This window comes from Colletes gigas, unplaced genomic scaffold (genome assembly GCF_013123115.1).
Source record: "Colletes gigas isolate AHSC1104 unplaced genomic scaffold, ASM1312311v1 Colletes_gigas_Sc00021, whole genome shotgun sequence".
NCBI classification, from domain to species: Eukaryota; Metazoa; Arthropoda; class Insecta; order Hymenoptera; family Colletidae; genus Colletes; species Colletes gigas.
Window position 1 is genome coordinate 1,462,130 of NW_025106650.1, and position 20,118 is coordinate 1,482,247.

A 20,118-nucleotide genomic window follows, 5' to 3' on the forward strand; every position below is an offset into this window, starting at 1 on the left:
CGCAATTTCGGATAAATAATTTAATCGCGGGTACATATATTCCTTTTCACGCGGGCATTGTTCGCGAACGAGGCATCTCGAAAGATCCATTTATAGGCAGGCTAATCCTGCGAGCACGTTTATTAACGCGTTTGTGTCTCTTTCGATTAAAGGAACGGTTTGTATCAACGGATCTTTCGCATTTGGAGAATGTATGTGGGCACCGGTAATGTATCGTTAATGCGATTAATGTATAACGTTCGCGGAAATTCTGTTTAGCGATTTCCATATGGGGGCCGAACCCCGAGATGTTTCGAACAATCCTTTCGAAAAGCTTGGATTCTTCGAGCGCAAATAAGCTAGCTTTAAACGAACCGTCAGGCGTTCTTAATGATACCGATGACATCACGAATCTAAGCGTGCAATGCGCATTTACCGAGTCGTAAGTGTTTTCCAAGTGGATGTTGAAGTTCCGCTATGTTCCGAGTTAAAGATAAATGATGCTCGTCGTCGCGACGGGTGCCAACGATACTTCGTAGTTTAACACCGAGAACGTGCCGTTCGAGCAGGCCTATAGAATTTTGATAGCGAACCAGACACGAAGCTCTGTCCCAAGAATAATTTAAATCAAATAAATCCTGTTCCAGATACTCCTAGAATGCATGTAACAAAAAAGGAAAGACATGCAACGAGGTTAGAGAAAAGTTTAGTAAGTGATGAACTTTAAACGAGTTTCATTCTATGTTTACTTTATATTTTTTTTTAATGAATCGTCTATAGGATGAAGATTAGGAGCGTGAGAAATTTACACGGAAGAATAGAAACTTGGAATGCTGTGCAGAGATAGTGTCGCGTGAAATTCTATTTATAATTATTCAATACATGTTATCGCTTTACTATTCTTGACTGAATACGATATAAGTTCCTTGTCAATCACCGAAATAGATAGGCACTTCGTAGATACCTCGTGTAACTTCCGAGTATGCATCAAGCATGTTGCCGCACATGTTCTTCCTACTATTATTCTACGTGGAAAAGATTGCGCTATTACGTTCCAAATTGGGATTTCATGACTCGGTGCTAATTAAATTTTCTCGATTGAACCCGAATTCGGGGAACTCATATAGATTATGATTAGACTCTAACAGAGAAGGGAGGATATTCTTAACACAGAACCTACCGACACTTCATGTATACATTCCTACCAGGACTATTCATTTTCAATTATATAAACAATTTTATAATCCAACTTCGTCGTAGACCAGTCGTATAATCAATAGGAATTGCTGAAACCTCTTTGGGTATGTAGCGTCAAAGTAAATGTGAAAATAAAGATAGAAGACAACATAAATAATAATAGTTGATATGCTCATCGAATAGGGGATGAAATACCCTTTAAAATGAGCGCTTGTACGAGTCGATAGCTTTATTAGTTCCGGAGATATGAGAAATTTAATTTCAAGTCCCAAGCGTTTGTTTACGTTTCACTGACGCGAGGCGAATGAACTCGCGCGCGTGACAATAGTAAACAGTGTCTCGACTCACGTGCGAGAGAGAGGACGACACGTTAGACGAAGACAGAGACTGTCGAATTAAAAAAATTATCCCTTTACATAAACTCTGATATCTCCAAAACGGAAAGTCGAATCGACAAAAACCAAAAACTATTTTAAATAGTTTCGAAACTGCGCGCGTGTAAATTTAACTATTTTTAATACGCGTTGTTAGATCGTTTATAACCAGAATTTGATGCCAATTTTTGTTTAGTTTTTTACAAATAAATATAAATTGTTCAACCAGTTATTTGGCCGGTCGTGGTAGGTTTAGAGAGTAAAAGTTCGAGAAAGATGGAAAGAGCCGTAAAAAAAATTGAACAGAATAAAATCAGGATATATAATAATATTAAATAATCTGTGAATATTCTAAATCTATGGTTACGTTAATATGGAAACAAATACACGACGTGTATGAAATATTTCATAAATTAATATAATCAGATCAATATTTCATTTTGCATAAGTGCGTGTATTCTGCATACGTTTTGCATACGTTTTTCGTATTTGCATACGTCATAAATACGTGAAATCCGCGGTCTAATAAATACATTTGAATCGAAAAAGGTCATGGTTGAGCTGATTTTCACGAAGAAAGCCTCGATAATCCATCGGCAATATTGCAATGTCGATGTAATTTATAATATAAAAATTTAAATTTTCGCTAGTGGACGAAATTGTTATTTTTTATTTGCTGTGGTTAATAGGTTGCAGTGTAGTAGGCTACTTGTTGTTGTGAAATTGTTGAATATTAGGTCGTGTAAAGTTGTAATTATTCCGATACGGTGAACTTAACTGCGAAGCAACGTTAGGGGCGCTCGAACGGAGCGATTCAAATCTGCTGAACGGCAAACAAAAGCGTAAAGGATCAGAAGTTCGGTTTCCAGGGCCGCAGCAATCCGAACGGAGTTGGAGAAAGGGTTAAATGTCGTAACGAGTTCAATCGTATGCTGGCAAGACGGTGTACTGCATGTTCGCAGATCGCTTGGCATAGTCAGGGATTCGAATTTAATCCGGATTAGTTCGTAAGGGTCACAATATCCTGCCCTCTTCGTGCTCGCCCCTTACATGCAGGCACACAGAGACTCTCGAATCTCGTACAGGTAAATCCGAAACACATGCACACCCACCCCATTATCCTAAGTCGCAATTGTCGTACTTTCAAGGCAACCGAGAAGAAGATTTTCCAAATCCAACCCCCGTTTTCTCTATGTCCAAGGGCAATGGACACTTTAAACAAATTTACAAAAATCAAAAACATTTTTTAATTAACGTTCCGGCTTCAAAATCTTTGTGATGGGAGTCTCCACAAAAAAGAAAGGAAAATTTCTGCTTTCGAAATACGCGATTTTATATTTCATCAAACTTAAGGTGAAAATATATTAAAAAAGCAATGATTAACGTTACTACGTATAATTTTGCTTGGTCTTTCATTGTTTAACAATTCGAGGAGGGTTCGTATTTGAACCGGTACCCAAAGGATGAGTTTCTGCTTCCAAGGACAAAAATTTCTCTGAAACGTCCTCGAACGTCTCCAAATAATCGTCGTGTCTTTCAGAAGCGGCTAGTTACGAAATTGTTCTGGCTGGTCGCACGCGAACAGTTTTTCTCGTCGATTTTAAGGTTTCGCGGAATTTCGAGGGTCTTAAAAAATCGAAGACGACAGGGACGGTCGAGATAAGGAGGGACGGAGAGGCGGGAAAAGGAGCCGCGTGCTCAAGGTCGAGAATTAGTCCTGACGGGCGGAAGATTTAAGGAGAATCCTTCGGAATCCGTAGATTTAGGAAGTGCGTGCCTCCGCCTCTTCTCACCTCTTCGCCTTCCTTTCCCCTTCGTCATTCGAAATTCGAGAGGCAAATATGTACTTTTGCTCCCTGCATGTCGACGTTAGTCGCTTTCTTCCATAAAGTCACGACCATCGAAACTCCAATAAGATAACGAACAGTTGTCGAATCCGTATTAAAATTTACCTTACAGCGTTGTTATACCTTTATAACAAAATGTATCTAAATTTCCAAATTTCCAATGCAACCATTATGACGAAAATCAAGTCAATTTTCCTTTTTTAATTCGACGCTGTCATCTTCTTCCAGATAATTCTAGAAACAAACTCGTTTCCACGAAACGGTTGAATGTTTACAAAGGGTGTTCGATGCTCGAGTATTCAAATTCTATTTGTTCGAGAGACCAGGGAACCTTTCAAATACTCATCGTAGTTTCTCAAGTTAGAATCTCGTGGAAAGAATTTTTTACTCGGGTGAAACTGTGGGAAAAATCTGTCGTTACGTTCCATTTGCTCTTCACGGTGTTACGACGCGAGTAAGACGAATTTTTTTTATGAAAGATTGAGATTTTTATGGGACGAGGAAACGTAGTGTTCGATAGTATCCAGAAAAAGTAAAAAATGGTAGGTAAATTTTGATCAAACAAGATCGATACGTCTCGAAGTCGCACGCGTTTACTCTGGTTTTCATTCGCCCTGGCAAATGGACGCGTGCAAATTGTTTCCACCGCATTATCGAGGATCAAGGAAATTCCGCCGATAGTCTATCTCGTTTACGAGCTTTAACGACCCCTCCGTGCGACCTCCGGCGTCTACGCACGCGGACTCTTGGCCGTCCTCGACGGAAACTCGCGTTACGTACACGGAATCCAAGTCTGTGTTTCGTGTGTTCCGTGCATTAACGGTTCCACTCTTCTTCAAACACTGTCGCCGGATTATTTTTAATGTTCTCAAACGACGCGTACAAATAACAGAAAGAGATCCTTAACCATGATAAAATGTTTAAATACTCGCACCTAATTAAAAGAAATAATTTTTTAAGGCACAAATATTACGTAGAGGCGAATATTCGAAATTGCGTTCGTTTTCTTGAAATTAATTTCCAAAGAGGACTTTATTCATGATTCACGAAAAACGTGCAGCTGTCAGAGTGTTCAGATTCTACATACAACGTTACAAAACTCATAAATATTATTTGCTAGATGACCAATTAAAAGAGAACCCCTATCTTGTAAACGTAATGTTAAATTGAAGTAAATTGAAAGCGTCAACGCGGGGTTGTCGTCGAAATTAGGTACCGTTACCTTAATCGGCTGGAATCGCTATTGCAGGATGCATCAGCGTGACACATCGGTGGGTCATCTAGACTGCATTTGCCGAGCGTTGATAATCCCGAGTCGGGTTCATGACGCAAACACGTTAAAGTTGTTTTCGCACGGCCCGACATCGTAAGGGTGACTTAATTCGCTCGGCGCCGAAGATTTACGGCCGGGGGCACAAACACGTGAGCGATTCTACGAGATTCGGGATAATGGGGCGAGTAATGTTCTCGTGGAAAATGCAGGTGAAACGAAAAACGAGCGGAAGAAAGAAAAAAAGGGGTCCGTTGGAACGCGGGACGAGATCCCGGCGAAACGATTTGTTTAAACGAACGGCGCTAATGCGCGTATCTTTGGAAACACGGGCACTTGTTGCGTGCTGGAATAATAGTTCGCCTGATGTTCGTAGCAATTAAGAAGCTCTCATTCTTTGATTTAAGAAACGGGCGGAGTTCAGACCTGGACGATATTTATTTCAGTTTTTTAATGCGTCTCGATTGGTCTTAGGTTCTTCGTTCGTTCGTACCAAAGAGGACAAGTCTAATCGACCATCTGATATTCGTTTGACACTCTGTAGAGAAAAACAATGAGAAAATATGGGAGTCTGTAGCAGCCGTATCGGTTGGATCCTTTTTCCAGTTTTGCATCGACTGTTGTTCGAAGAGCATGGCGGAACGATTCCCTCGTCTTTCATTCGTTCCGGCAATTTAATATTCATCGAGTCACAGAAGATGAAAAATAAAAGTTGAAACTCACCCGTGCTGGAGGCGGACTTGCTGAGATCGAATCCTTCCTGCTTGGGGCTGGTGTTCGCTTCTTGTTTCGGGTGCTGATTGTGCGCGGAAAATGGCGTGTGGGGCGCGCTCAGAGTCGTCTGGGATTGATGAGGATGCACCGACGGATGCTGAACAGTATTCTGCGGCTGGGACTGTTGGGATTGATGCGACTGGGGGCTCCTCGGTAACGAGGACACGCTGCTAGGCCTCGAAGGTGGAGAGGCCTTGTGCGTCAATGCCAAAGCTTGGCTCTGTAACAGTTTCAACATTTTATTTAATACACCTCATACGTGCAATTTTCCCCAATTGGACGCGACGTTCGTCTTCTGGTTGCAAAATATCGCATACAATCGTAGACAAGAGGATAAGGCGCCTCAAGATTACCAACGAATAAAATAAGTCGCCCAGTCTGTTTGTTATTTATACCAAAAAAAAAGTGGAAATTAGCGTGGACAAAATGTCTCAACATTTGGAATGCAAGCTAACAGAAGTATTGGAATTAAATAAAATTGCATGGTTTTTATAAATTTTCTCAATATTAATCTTTGTTCCTTAAGTTGTTCACTTTTGACGTTTTAAAAAAAATTTGAATAATAATTCAAGGTGAAATTTCATCCATTTAATAATTTTGAATTTCGGCTCGCGTGATTACCTCACCGGCGACCGGGATGTTAATCTAACTTAACGTAGCCTAATCTAACATAATCGTTGGATTAAGTTAGGTCAGGTTAGATTAATATCCGAACCGCCGTGAGATAGACGGTATCCAAGACGAAATTCAAAATCATTACCTGTATGTTAACTCATTTCAAATGTTCAAAATATGATATGTAACATAGAAAATATTTTTTTAATAAGTCAAAAACTAAAGCCAACCGACTTTAAAATAATATTTCAATGTTTACATACTACGTTTCACTTCTTCAAGAAAATGGTTCTTCTTTATTCGCGAACAATAAGGATAATTCGCGCCATAACCTAGCAATACGAAGTGTTATTTTGGCCGCCAGCAACGGAAAACAAGAAAACATCGTATGAATTATAATAGAACCGCGTACGCCTCACTACCAAATGCAAAGTATGTCAAGGATTTTCAGTGCAGATTAAGGACAACCCTGGATTTGTATTATTCCTGCGGAGATTACCGCGCGCGCGGTTTTTCGCGTCTTACGAACGAGCAGTAAAATAAGAATAAAAATCCCCATTGTGTTTATTATTCTGGAAAGAGTACCGTGAAGGATTCTTAAGAAAGCACACGTTTCCGCGTAAACGTGCTCAACGTCAGTATTTCTAATTTAACTAGCCAGCATATCTAAACTAATCGAAATTACAGTTACATTAACCGCAAAGACGTCATACGGACTTGGGTATGGTGAATAGCGAAGTGTGCATCGGCTGAAATCGTGAAAGAGAGGAAAGAAACAGTGTAAGAGTGAAAGTAGGTTGAAAAGGTTTAAGGGAAGGCAAGAATATTTAACCACAAAAAAGAATAGAAATAGAGGAAATAGTGATAGGATCTAAGTCAGGTTAAATTGCCAAAGGCAAACAGCCGGTGAAACGTACAAAGATTTCATACCTTTGAAAGAAAATAATAGACGTTGAAGATACGTCTTTGTCGAGTAATAAATAATTTAAGAGTTTTGTAGCATCGATGCTTACTAATGAAGATGTCTAATTGTTTAAGCCTCGAAAACCTTAATTCGGCCCTGACCGTTGGCAATCATCCTCCGCGCGGAATAGGAAATCAAGTAAATAAAGTAGAATCTCCCAGTCGATTGTCCGCGTTTAAGAATAGACGTAAAGAGAACAACGTAATGATTTCATCGTTAATACCGATGAGCGTTATACTGTCTGAACATAGTCGAATCTGCGACGATTCGGTCGTATCGAACGAGCCGGATGATCTAAGCGTTGTCGCCGATGAAATCTGAACACGTGCTCAATTCCGACAGCGGCCTGCTAAGACATAAGCGCGGACTTAGATTTATGTATGAGTGAACTGAACTTAACACTAACGGCTAAGCCGTTCACGGTGTTAACGAGGGTCAAGTGGGCCCAGAATGCGACAATCCTACACTACACGACCAAAGTGCGAAATGCACCGCGCCGGTTTTCGTCGTCTGGAAACTGGATCGTCGATGACGCTTCCGTGGAACTGGCCAACAGCCTTTTCCTAGATACACCGAACATTATTGTCCCCTTTTAACACACGTCTGTCTATCTCGCTCCAAATATATTCGGGTCACAAAATTACATGAAAATAAGACACGGTACAAATTAATTTCGCAACTGTTTTGATTTAGTAAGGTACTTGATTTACTAGTGGGGAAATAAGGTTTCTTCGTATGGTTCCATTGAGGAGCCATGAAATTCATGATTTGATCCCAAATTTATTTTGAGTAATTAATTTTAGTTCATATATATTTCCCCAAATATTGTTATTGATAAATACGCAAGGAAAAAACAAGCTTTGCATCCATTTAAATCGATCTTGTCGAGTATCCTTGAAAATAAATATTTATATTAAAATTGTTTATTCAATATAGAGAGGTATAGAGATTTCAATAGATACATTAAAGATTTTCGTATTATTTCAAGTATAAATTAATCGATGATATCCATTAATTGATTAAGCAACGCGGACCATGAAGTACTTGTAAATATAGATCATGAAATTTTGCTACTTCATTGCGAATAGTATTTTGCTTTTTTCTAGATTAACAGATCCAGCTTTAGATAAGATTATGCGAAATCATGAAAAATCTACGATCTGATAAAAACTTAAGTCAACACTTTTTAATCGTATAATTTCTAAAGAGTTTGCGTGTTCCCAAGCGAATTATTCGGATCGAATTCATTCAATTTATACATATACAGCGATTCTTTGTACAATCAACCAATACGTATGATTATTTTAAAATTAATCATAATTTTAACGCGTTACCATGTGATTGTTTTTTATTTTTAATAAAACATTCGCTTTCTAACGCCGATCGTTTTATAATATTCATTATAAGAAACATGAAATGAATATCAAATGACAGAATCGACAGATGATAAAACGAAATTTAATTATTCTTTAAAATCTCGATTATATAATACTGGTCTAAAGCGTTCATGATTCCAAAAACGATTCAAACGCGGCACGCGATACAAAAAAAGATAATTTTACGAAGATATTTGTTTCGAACAAAACACGCGCCGTGGTAGTTAAACAGGATTGGGTGGCCAAAAGTGTAAGACAAGGCAATTATCGAATTTTTGTAGAGTTCGACGTTCACGAACGTCACATTGTACGATAACGTCATTAATAGATTAGCATTATTCGCGTTAAAACGTCGCCGGATTATCCGAATATCTAGCCCACGGATTAATTCGGATAATCAAGATTTCACCGTATTTAGCGATTCATTTCTATAAATAACACTACGCGTTTCCATTTTGATGCCAATATTATGCGCGAACGCGCACATTATCAGTTCCGTACCAAATGCATTCCGATGAAAGTTAGTCTAGATCGGGAATGATTAATTCTCGTGGCTAGCTCCTCCGCTAGAAAGGCATTTATTATTTTTCTAAGTACAATTTTCAAACAAAACATTTTCGACTAACAGAGGTATACGTAATTTGCCTATAAACTTATACGATTTGGTAATCAATAAGATACAGAAATAAATCATCGATTTCGTTAATTAAATCATTTTCGTCTCTAGCGTATACTTATTTCTCGGGGTCTTCGTTAATCGTTTATCGAATCGTCGATTGTTTAATCGTAGAGAATGATTTGTGTCCTTCATCGAAACGATCGATTTAACCTCCGAATAACGAGCGGATTTTGGCCGAAATATTCGACGATCGTCGATCGACACGGAGAGAATCGAGCTCGGGTCGGTGATTTTTTCACTGGTCCGGACTGTACCGGGGTACCAGCTACTGTTTCGGGAGCTGCTTCAAGGTATGCACTCGCAAAAAACACGTCAGACTGCTGAAGACCCAGGCTCGGGAGCAACAGCGAGCGAGAACCAGCGGCGAAGAAAGAGGACCGACCGGAGTATGGGGACGTGGAAGAGGAAAGCACGACGAGGATGAGGATCGAGCGACGGACGAGGGAGGAGGACGAGGATACTGACACCGGCGTATAAAGAAGCGGACGATGGGAGGAAGCCGTGGCCCTAAGGTAAGCGTGAATTGGAAGAGGATGACGGGTCCTTGGCTCGCTTCCACGCGAGGAATGAGGATGAACGCGAGCCTGCAAGCAGGAACGCATAAGAAGGGGCAACAGGTGGATGGGGTTAGCGGCTTATCCGGCTAACGCCCCAAGTGATATCGCGGTAACTTCGACGCGATGCGAAAAGGGGATGCACCGATCTGCCGGCGAAGCTGCTCCTCGCGTTGCTTCTCCTTTTCCTGCTATTTTCGAACCGGCAAAAACCACGGCTACAACTATTCCGATGTTCTATACAGGGCCACTTCGACAATCGCCTTTACCTGGGAATAAATTACTAGAAATTCACGAGGAATAATTCAATTCTATACGTTGCACGAGATTATCATCGACTTGCAAATTCTTTAGCTTCGATGTGGCTTTATGGCCTAAGCAGCGAAAATATGAATCGTTTGTATTTTAGTTATAGGGTAACTTCGCCCAATAGCATGTGTTGTCTGTGATATCTTGACTATGCAACAAGTGAGAGAGAAATGAACAGTTTTTGGTTACTTTGAATATTTTTTTTGCTTGAGGGAAGACATGATTGTTTGGAACTGCATGATCATTGCTGATCTTATCCAACGCATCGAAGGTTTAAATATTAGTAGAAACGTTTCATTGCCATTTGTCGAAGATATATTGCCAACGGATTTATCAGGCCAACAACGATTACAAAACACGGCTAAAATTGTTACATAATATTTAGATAAGAAAATAAATTTGTTAAAATGACAGGAAATCCGAATTTAAATTCCATCGAGATAAATTGAATAGATATCGATTTATAAGACATGACAAGTTTAAAAATAGTTTCTAATGGTACGATTTATGCTATGTATCCTTTTGCATATTTGTAAAACACGATTCACCTTCTTTATATTAATCTTTGCACCAACACTTTTGAACACTTGCCTCGCAGGCATCTTGGAATTTGATGCTGGTCTCGATATTGCACGTTTATTGCGAGCAATTAAACTTTATGGATGCCCAGGACTCTCTTCTACCGCGATTTTCAGGACTTTTTGCGGATATCTGTACTCTGGGACAGAGTACGTATAAAGTTTTTTATTTCGAATCATCGATATTGCGAACCCGATAAAAGTCCTGCTCGTTTTTTTGTGGAAGACAATACAGAAAGCTTGGAATATTTTATAATTTACATGTTTAAACGTGCAATATACATAAAGTATTATCATCACAGTACAACAAGCATCAGAAATTGATCTGACTTTATACGTTAATATCGATTTACCAAAAAGACGATCGCAACCATCGATAACACTTTCTACAACAACATGATAACGGATTTGCGAAAATAAAGTTTTCTGATCATCCGTACAATTTCGAGCATCGAAACTGACGTTAAAATAAAATTTTCTTCCGACGAGAACTCAAACATCAACACTGGAACTACTGGAAATCTTGTAAAATATTTACTCGACTGAATTTTTGCAAATTTAACGCTTATTCCCATCACTATCGTTTTAATTTCTTTGGTACAAATAAATACACTATAATTTGTCGGTGGTTCTTAAGAAAGTTTCCCTCGAACGTCAAATAATTATTCGACCTTTTTCGTATCAAAATAAATACATTTTTTACAAATCTGAACGTGACGTTTAAATTCCAAATTTCTATTAGAGTGAAAAACAATTTCGAGACCGTCTATGCACCGCGACGCGGCCACGCATCGCTGACGGCGCGAAGAAAACCTAATCAAAAAGTAGAAAAAAGACTCGACCCCCGTATGCAAAACGCAACATCGCCACGAATTAATGCTAGCATCGTAAACAGCAGTTCGACATCGTTTATCGGCGGATCAGCTTATCTACCGGGTGGAACACAGATACGCGTCGTCGGCGTTTCCTGCTCGGGTGTTTCCCGTTAAGACGATAACCTTAATCGTGGACCGATGTAAAATTCCGCGCTGGTCCTTGTAACGATCGAGGGCCACTGGAATTCCGGGAATTTATTTCCAGACGAATTTTTGTCGCGTCCTCCTAACGAGCTTACGTAAGTTCGAACCAGAAACGGCCGGGGGCCACGATATTCGACAATTGAACGTAGGTCCGTTTCGGCGCACTCCTCGCGTTAGCCTCAATAACGCTCTAAATCAGAGGTCAGCAAACTTTTTCTGGGAAGGATCGAATAATACTTTAATCTTTGCCAGCCAACGCGAAATATCCAGAAACTTTTTGTCCGGATTTCGTTCGAATCGGACCAAGTTCCGATCTATGCAACCATGAGAGGCGTAAAAGCGTTTTAAAATTATAGACCTTCAAGCTTTACAGTATTCATCAATTTTTACCAGAGGTAAATATTTTTGTTTTAATTAATTTGATATACCGTATGAAATTCGTATGAGTGATCGATTGGGAACAGAATAAGAATATGGCATTTCTCAATCTTTAAATATTATATTTTGTCTACATGGACAGACGTTGACTGTACAGCTCTATTTTAGAAGTACGTACCCAAGTTGTACTAAAAAATGAAGAGACTATGTACGTAATTGATAAGTTAAGTGACTCCAGAAAGGAGCAGATAGGTTCTACTCAGCTAATCCACTCATTAAAAAATCGACGTACATCGAACGGAGCTTCTTCCAATATTTCATACAATTGACTGCTCAAGAAATTGACCTAAGATCGGCCTGTTAATCTCCTATCAAGGAAAGCAGGTCCAATTACATTATCACCAATTATCCCTTCCCATTCGTTTACACTGTATTGTTGTTGGTGACTCAATTGAAGAATAGAACGTGAATTTTCTTCGTCCCGATAACGAGTATTCAGATGATCAACGAATACATCGATGTGAGAGAATATACAAAACTATTTCTTAAATTTACCCCTAATTTATAGAATCTAAATACTCTAGATCAGACATAGAAAAATTAACCTTTCTTGATATTGCGATTATATTAATGCATCAAAAGTCAACGTTTTCGATCAGATTTCGGTACTGTCAAAAATTCCGCGTCTAAATTCTGGTACCGCCTCTGTTCTGGTCCGAACCAATGTATCCGTGGCGCGTAAATTGCCGTGCACACCATCCGAGCCACTTTATTATTTCTTCGAACTTCGCGTTTTATTTCTACCACCTGGACCCGCTGATTTTCGTAGGACCCTCGCGTCCTCTGCACGAAACGATCTCGCTAACCTCTTCCAACATGAATTATCGACGCTGTACTGCAAATTTCTCGAACCCTTTCGGGCCTGGAATTTAGCGCGACTCTCGGCCAGGTTTCGCTAAGAATTTATTACGAAGCAGCTTTATACAAATTGTAAACGTTGATACGAAATATTGAGACATTAAGAAACGTTAGGACACAAAATTACTGCACGTTTGTCTTATTTAAAATTATATTTATTTCGAACGAGTACGAAGTATTCGATGGAGGGATTTCACGATAGAACTATGATCATGTGCGATTAACAAGGACCAGATTAATGGAAAAGCCTTACGGTTCGCGTAATAATATACGTTTCAATCCTGTCGAAGATAACCGCCTTGGGAGATTAATGAAAAACCCGCGTATGGACTATATTTCATACGTTCAGATTACAAACAGGGAACGTTTAAAAGTCGAAGCGCTCAATTCAGTTCCTGAATCGTACGTTTCGGCTTCTTTTAACGGTGACAATATTTCACTGTTTATTAACGTAAGAACCAGTTTACAAGTCAGCGACACGGGGTAAACTGGTTCTCAGCTTTTTCTCAAATATTTTGCAACCCGCCTCGCCTCCAAATCGCTGACCAAGTCTTCGTCGTGAACTTGAATTGAAACGCAACAGCAGAGTGGGGCGGAGCCTGAGAAAATTGGGAGTAAAGTAAAAACACAGATATCATGGAATAAATCTATTTAAAAAAAATTCTTTTAAAGGAAATAGATACAATCTGTTAACACTAGATTTACGGAAGCCATATTTAAAATTGCAGAACGCGTAAATATTATTTTTTAACAACTTATTGTTGAATTTGTTTTGATACATATTCTAATTAAAAGAAAAATCGTATTTTAAGGTAATCGTCAACATGAAAGGTATCTATAAATATACGTGTGATCAATGCCAGAAAATCTAGTGTTAAAATTATTTATCGTCGATGTTAACGTTTCAGGCTAAATACTTTTGCACGAAATTGTAATGCAGTTTACTAAAGACAATAAGAATTACGTAAATAGACGTAAATGATAAAATAAGAGGGATGATCCCTTTTAATTGGACTGAATATAATGCATATGTACAAATTACAATCTGATCGCCACCAACTTTCCACCCTTATTTATATATATTTTAAGGAGGAATATTTTTCGTAACGAAATAGTAATTTATCGCTGATAATCGCAGAATAGCGGGACACTTGGGAGCTTTATACAGCGAAAAGGCGATGTAATATCTTTCTTTATCGAGCATCAATAGAGTGGAACGAAATGTCTCCGCGGTAGGCGTTAATCGTGCACCATTCTAATCAGGCTTATCTGAATATCAGATGACCGATATCCACGTACAATAATTGTTTCTCTTTCAACGCTAGATAATCCACGGGATTGATGCTTCCACCGATCACATTACGTAAATTGCTCGTTATGCTACCAGCTGGATATCGACTTTCACTCGTTTCAAAAAACATGCACGTTGAAAACAAAAAAGTTTCGATCGTTCGTGGAATAAAAGTCATCCTCCGCGTCGTGTATCGTGAATCGGGGCGGATCCTGAAGACTTACTTCGGTGAAACGGAACGAAATGCATAAAACTATATTTCTGAATTTTGTTTCTAGTTTATTTATCGATATTTCAATTAAATTAGTCCACGCTCGAAAAAGACTTGTTTACTTGAAATAAGAGATATTCGTCCCTCCAAAGGTCAACTTATTTTTCTATCGCTAGTTTATAAGCTCGCGTTTATTATTTTCTAAATTCTAACGTAATCTAGATACGTTTTCCTCTACCAACGATAATTATTCGACACGCGTCGAACAAACGAAGGAGTCCATTTTCTTTTTAGTTTAGAATGAGCTCGTTGCCAAAGTATTTCTCGTAATTTATATGCCCGGTGGAAATGAGACATCAACGACGCGACCGTTGGGAAAGTTACGCACGATGTACCGCTAAATATCAACATTGTCATAAATATTAATGAGATATTTAGGTTATGTCCGATGGGACGATAGCGTGATAGAAAGACGGGGTAAGGAACGGTCAAGGAAAAGGACGCGAAAAGTTCTACGTGCATTTGATGTATCGGCTTCGGTGGCCGGATAGATGGATTACAATCATTCCGGTAGCTGGGGTGGTCAAATACCGTGACCATGCGTGTCTCAAAGCTATCCTTGGACGTACATGTACGCACTTTCGAGTGCACACGTGGCTCCGATGCGTGCACGATGTGGGCCCCTGCAACCAACTACGGCAAGGACGCGACTTTGACTCACAGAATGCCTCCGACCGATGCTCGAATTTTCAAACGCAGATAACGAACTTGCGTTATCTTCGGATCCAACATCTTGTTACGCCACCTCGCAGTAGGCCACGATACGTTCCCAAGTCGTCAAAAAATAATTTACCAATTCCAACGAAGGCAAAACGTATGCTGACATTTGGAAATTTTTCCACACCATACCAAACGTCTCATATAAATTTTGCATAGGTGCAATCAAAGTACCTACTTTGAACACTATTTTTGGTGAATAATAAAATGTTAATTTATATCTATAAAAAATATAACCGAATTTTCTTGTCGCGCGATGGGGTTGATTTCTCCGAATTTGTTTGAAACATTTCTTATTCATACGTTTAACGAATTATTTATTTTTTGGAGCGTTTCTGATATTTCTATAAGAAAAATAAAACGCTTTAATGCGATCGTATCGTAAACATCTGTACATTTACACGCAGGGGTACATTATTAATTCATATACATATACCTTCGTCCTAACGACCAAAGAAGAATACAAGCATGGTACTAGAATTGCGATATTATATACAGGGTGCACCGCTTGAACCGTCCACTCTGATTATATTCGTTGTTGGATCTAGGTGCTTTTGCTTTTGGCACATTTACAAAGAAATTAAAAATGCTCCACCAACGACGAACAATAATTCAAAGTTGGGTAAATTATCGGTTGTTTTGCGTACGTTGAACACACAATAGATTTTAAATGGCCCAAAGGAGGAAATCTAACGGATTGGGATCAGGAGACCGTGGCGGTCATGCGTTGGATCCACCTCGCCCTATCCATCGGTTTGCGAAGGTGTTGTTCAGGAATGTACTCGATGCACGATAGAAATGTGGCCGTAACACCGTCGTGCATGAACCACAAATTACTTTTGACGTGCATCGTGCAATAATTCTTAAAGCCTGCTCTGCAAAAAGCCAAGATAAACAGTCCCATTTAGTCTAGTTGGAAGAAAGACTGGTGCTGAAAAACACCATCCCCCACAATTCCACGCATTAACGGAAAATTTATAAATTAAATTAAATAAAGTGTTAAACGTTTCAGAACAACGAACAAGTCTGCGTTTAAATTCTTTTGGCAAAATTCATACTTTTCAAAGGTTGCAAATGTTATATGCTTTTGTGGACCTTCTACGAATATTTGGGAAATAGAATTTTTCTTTTTATTAAAATTGTCCGCGGATAGTGGATAACGAACGATGGTCGGGGCGCGCGGGTCAGAAATGAAAATCAGAAGTTCCCGACGATCAAAAGATCGACCGGTCAATGGAGATGCGGTCTTGTTGCACCGAATGCCAGAACGCGAACGTGGTCGTGGCACAGGAAGAAGGCAGGGGCACATCCGTATCGTGGTCAGAACCCGTGACCCCCCGTACGTACACGTGTAAAGGTACGTATGCTCATCCACGTAACACACACGATCCGCGGTTTTACCAAGGATTATCTCCCAACCCTCCCTCTGCCAACGCCCCGGTTAACGCTCGGAAATTTTAGAACGTCGAATCGTATATACGCTTTTATGGTCTTGACTTCCTACGCCAACGTTAACGTCTCCCCCCACCCCCGCGCTTCGAAAGATTCACGTTTCAGAAAGCGTCGACCGTTGTCGATTCTCGCGAAAATGTTCACCCGATGGGTTTCCCTCAAGACTGAACTTGTTAAACTTTTTTCTATTCGAATATTAAATTTAATATCAGGCTTGTACGAAATATAAAGAACGTTTAGAAATAAATTATTATTCCTCGGTGTAGTATGTTTTAAATATGAGCATAAGAAATTTATTCACAACGTTGATACGTATAGTGAAGTAATTTATAATATTGATTTCTTCCCAGTTTCTTATGTAAAAACAACTGTAAACTGCATCTATATTTTTATGAAGCATACAGTCGATATATTTTGATTAATTCTTTTTCAATAAGATAGGAAGTTATCCCGAAACGTTATAAATTGCTTGTTCAACCAAAATGAAATCTGTTTTGTTGCCTTACGTCGTAAACAGAAGCTAGAATTTATCGATCGTCTTAGGTCGTAAATTGATAACAGCGGATGATATTTTAAAATGGAGTATTAACAATAAGCGATTAAGAGAAGTTATACGGATTATTTTCAACGATCTGAAGTAGTATACGTGGCTCATAAAAAAAATTAGATAAGTGTCATCGACCTATTGCTGGATCGTTAGTATATCAACAGCAAATCTTGTTATTGCTCTCTAAAATATGTATAATATATTCTTGTAATCGAAGATCTCGTCTTGGATTTTTCGATAGGTTTTCAAAAAATTCACGGATGTTCGAGTGTCAATTGTTATACACGGTGTTAAGGAGAAAGGAATTTCTTGCAAGGCAAGTGCACATTACTCTCGGAAAAAGATTCTCAGTTCGTCATGCATTGTTTCCTATTTTATAACACGAATAATCATGACAGCTGCGTGACTTTAATAAACTCAGCACTCCGAGAGAGATAAGTCAACGTCAAAATGTTCAACGTTGCCTTACAAAGTTCGCAGCTGACGTAACTGAAAATTGAACCAACGGTGAATCGTAACATTCGAAAACCGTTTAGCCTCCGAAGCTTCTGACCTTTAATAAATTTAAAATTTTATAGCAAACTGTGGGAATCGTCGAGGAAATGTATGCAAGGCACGCACATGCATTATTTCCATTAAGTGCATCGAGATTTGTGAAGGTATATTTAACAGTTTCAGTCATGCAGTCGGGGACAAAATTAAGTGGACACACGGTGGAAATTGTATTCGAATCTAATCAAAACAGCATTACCGATGTAAAAACAAATTTTATTACATATCCCACGTGGTACATAGAATATTCGATCATTAATTGAAATCAACATTAACATTAGTGTATAAATAAGTTGTGTTTATTTAACAGGATTGCAAATTGCAAACAGACAAAATTATATAGATATGATGAATATTATAATCAATTTGCAAATAATATTTATGTACTGCTATAGTCCTTCCCTGGAACTATTGTTTCTAAGCTGACTCGATCGGATTTAAATCCTGTTTCAGTGGTGGCCATTTAAATGATATTGGAATTGTTAGAAAGTTCTGTATTTTTTTTAGCTTCGTCGATGATCGTCCATCAAACTTTACAGTTGCAATAAATTAGTTCCTTCTGACGTATCAATTCTGCTCAGAATTACATTTGCATACATGCTTTAGCAAAATCTAAACGTCTCTTCTTATTTGTTCGATCGATGAATGGCATCAGCTGGACAGTACTTCAATTTTCGTTATATAGTTTTCACAGACACGTTTAATTCTACTTCACGATGATGTAATTTACGTGGTTTTTTACCACAGCCTCTTAAACTCTCGACACTATTGTAATAAATAATTTTTATAAACCATTTCGACTGCACTTTTTGGCACTCCACATCGCGGATTCTTCGCGAATTCAAAGAAACAATTCAGCGATTTACGAGCAAACTGATCGAGTACGCCAAGATGCAGCGGAAAGTGGCAAATTGATATCGAGGAATTAACTCGGCGATGAATCGAATGTGCTCGAGAGGGCAGAAATTGGTAGGGTAGCAAATTGGCTGTGTAATGGTACAGGGGTTGGTTTTCTCGACGATGCCACTCACAGACGCCAGTGTTTGCATAGCGTTACGATCGTTTCCCCGGTGCGTTCGTTGCAAGAAAATAAAACCAGAGTGATTAGGAGGCCATCTAGGTAGCGACAATGATATATGATTTACCTGTACTTGATCCGTTTTCGTGTTAGCAGCCATCCATGCCTCTACAAACGTGTCCATAGCGCTCTGAAAATCCATTCCCTCGTAGAGAGTCTCTCAATAATTGTCCCGGGACTCGGAAGTCACCGCCATTTCTTTTCTTTTTTAACTTCACACTGTCACCTATTGCTTCGACGATTCTCACCGACTTTTTTTTTATTTTATCAGTTCCTACGCGTCATTCATCCGGCGAAGTTCTTCAATTCGCTACACAAATACGTCCCGATGTCACAGCCATACTTTCACGCATAGATTCATACTTTGCCCCCTATCCGCTACGACGTTACAAATTAATTCGCTAATATCATGCAGGACATGCGCCTCGAGTCTCGCGTTGCGAGCGCGACCAATCGAATCTGTTCACGCGTTTGAAAATCGACTCCTCGAAACCGACCGATCGCAATCGATTCGACATCTGTGGAATAATATCAATACCGAGCGGATTCGAAGGGACGCGTACACGTGTCGACGCGTACTCGAAAGCCGATCGAAACCGGCACTCACGTGGAACCCGATTCCGCGCTAAACCGTGCTAAATCGTTTCTTGGAGCGTCCGGTCGCGGGAACACTATCGGCGAAAAAGTACTTTCTCATTCGTGTACAAATTTCTGTATAGGAACAGATTTGGCCAACGTTTCTCGAACAGCAAGCTCTCGCCACCAACTCGAACAATCGTCACAGTTCCGTCGACGAAGTCTCATCGAGTCCTCGGGATCACTCCATAAAGACCGCGAGTAACAGTACACGAAAGCGCCAACGGCCCCTCGACTGTCAATGTCTCGACATCGTTCAACGTACACTGTCCGCGATCATGCATCCCGGTGATCTCGATTTTCCCCAATCCACGCTCGTCGAACGAACGTCCATCGTCATTCGATCGATCGATCGACGATCAGGCGATTTCCCTTAAGGTCCCGACCTCGAGGCGGTCCGATCGCAAACATACGCGACGCTGAAATAGAGACACGAGCCGCGAGAACGACACATTCGTATGGGACGGCGTTCGAGCCGCGACTGTGCATGCCGTGGCGTCGCGGCGCTGGTTCTGCCCCTACGACGCCCTACCCGCCGTCGTTGTCACCCCACCACCGCGGCGGCCACCATCGCCCACAGAGCGGAGGACCATCCTGGTCCTCACTCGGATGGTTCACCCTCAAACCCTACGGAGCTGCCTTCGTCATCCGTGCACTCTCTACTTTCTCTCTCTCGTCATCTCGTTGATCCTCTCCTCCCGTCTTCTCCCGCCTCCGCCTCCCTCACTCTCTCTCTCTCTTTC

The 20,118-nt window shown here is 39.9% G+C and overlaps 1 protein-coding gene across 2 annotated transcripts in view; it reads right to left on the reverse strand.

Moving 5' to 3' along the window:
* LOC122401002 (homeobox protein dve-1) overlaps nt 1–19,469 on the reverse strand; it is a 52,220-nt gene extending 32,751 nt beyond the window's left edge. The window contains exons 1-3 of one of the 2 annotated variants that reach the window (XM_043402851.1): nt 19,347–19,469; nt 18,807–19,049; nt 5,391–5,661 (exon numbers count right to left, since the gene is read on the reverse strand). In XM_043402851.1, coding sequence (XP_043258786.1) covers nt 5,391–5,661; nt 18,807–18,881 — 346 coding nt within the window. In that variant the 5' untranslated portion in view covers nt 18,882–19,049; nt 19,347–19,469. Of the gene's footprint in view, nt 1–5,390; nt 5,662–18,806 lie in introns of both variants that reach the window. The other variant, XM_043402848.1, reaches the window with a different exon arrangement.
* Between the last annotated feature and the right edge of the window lie 649 nt (nt 19,470–20,118).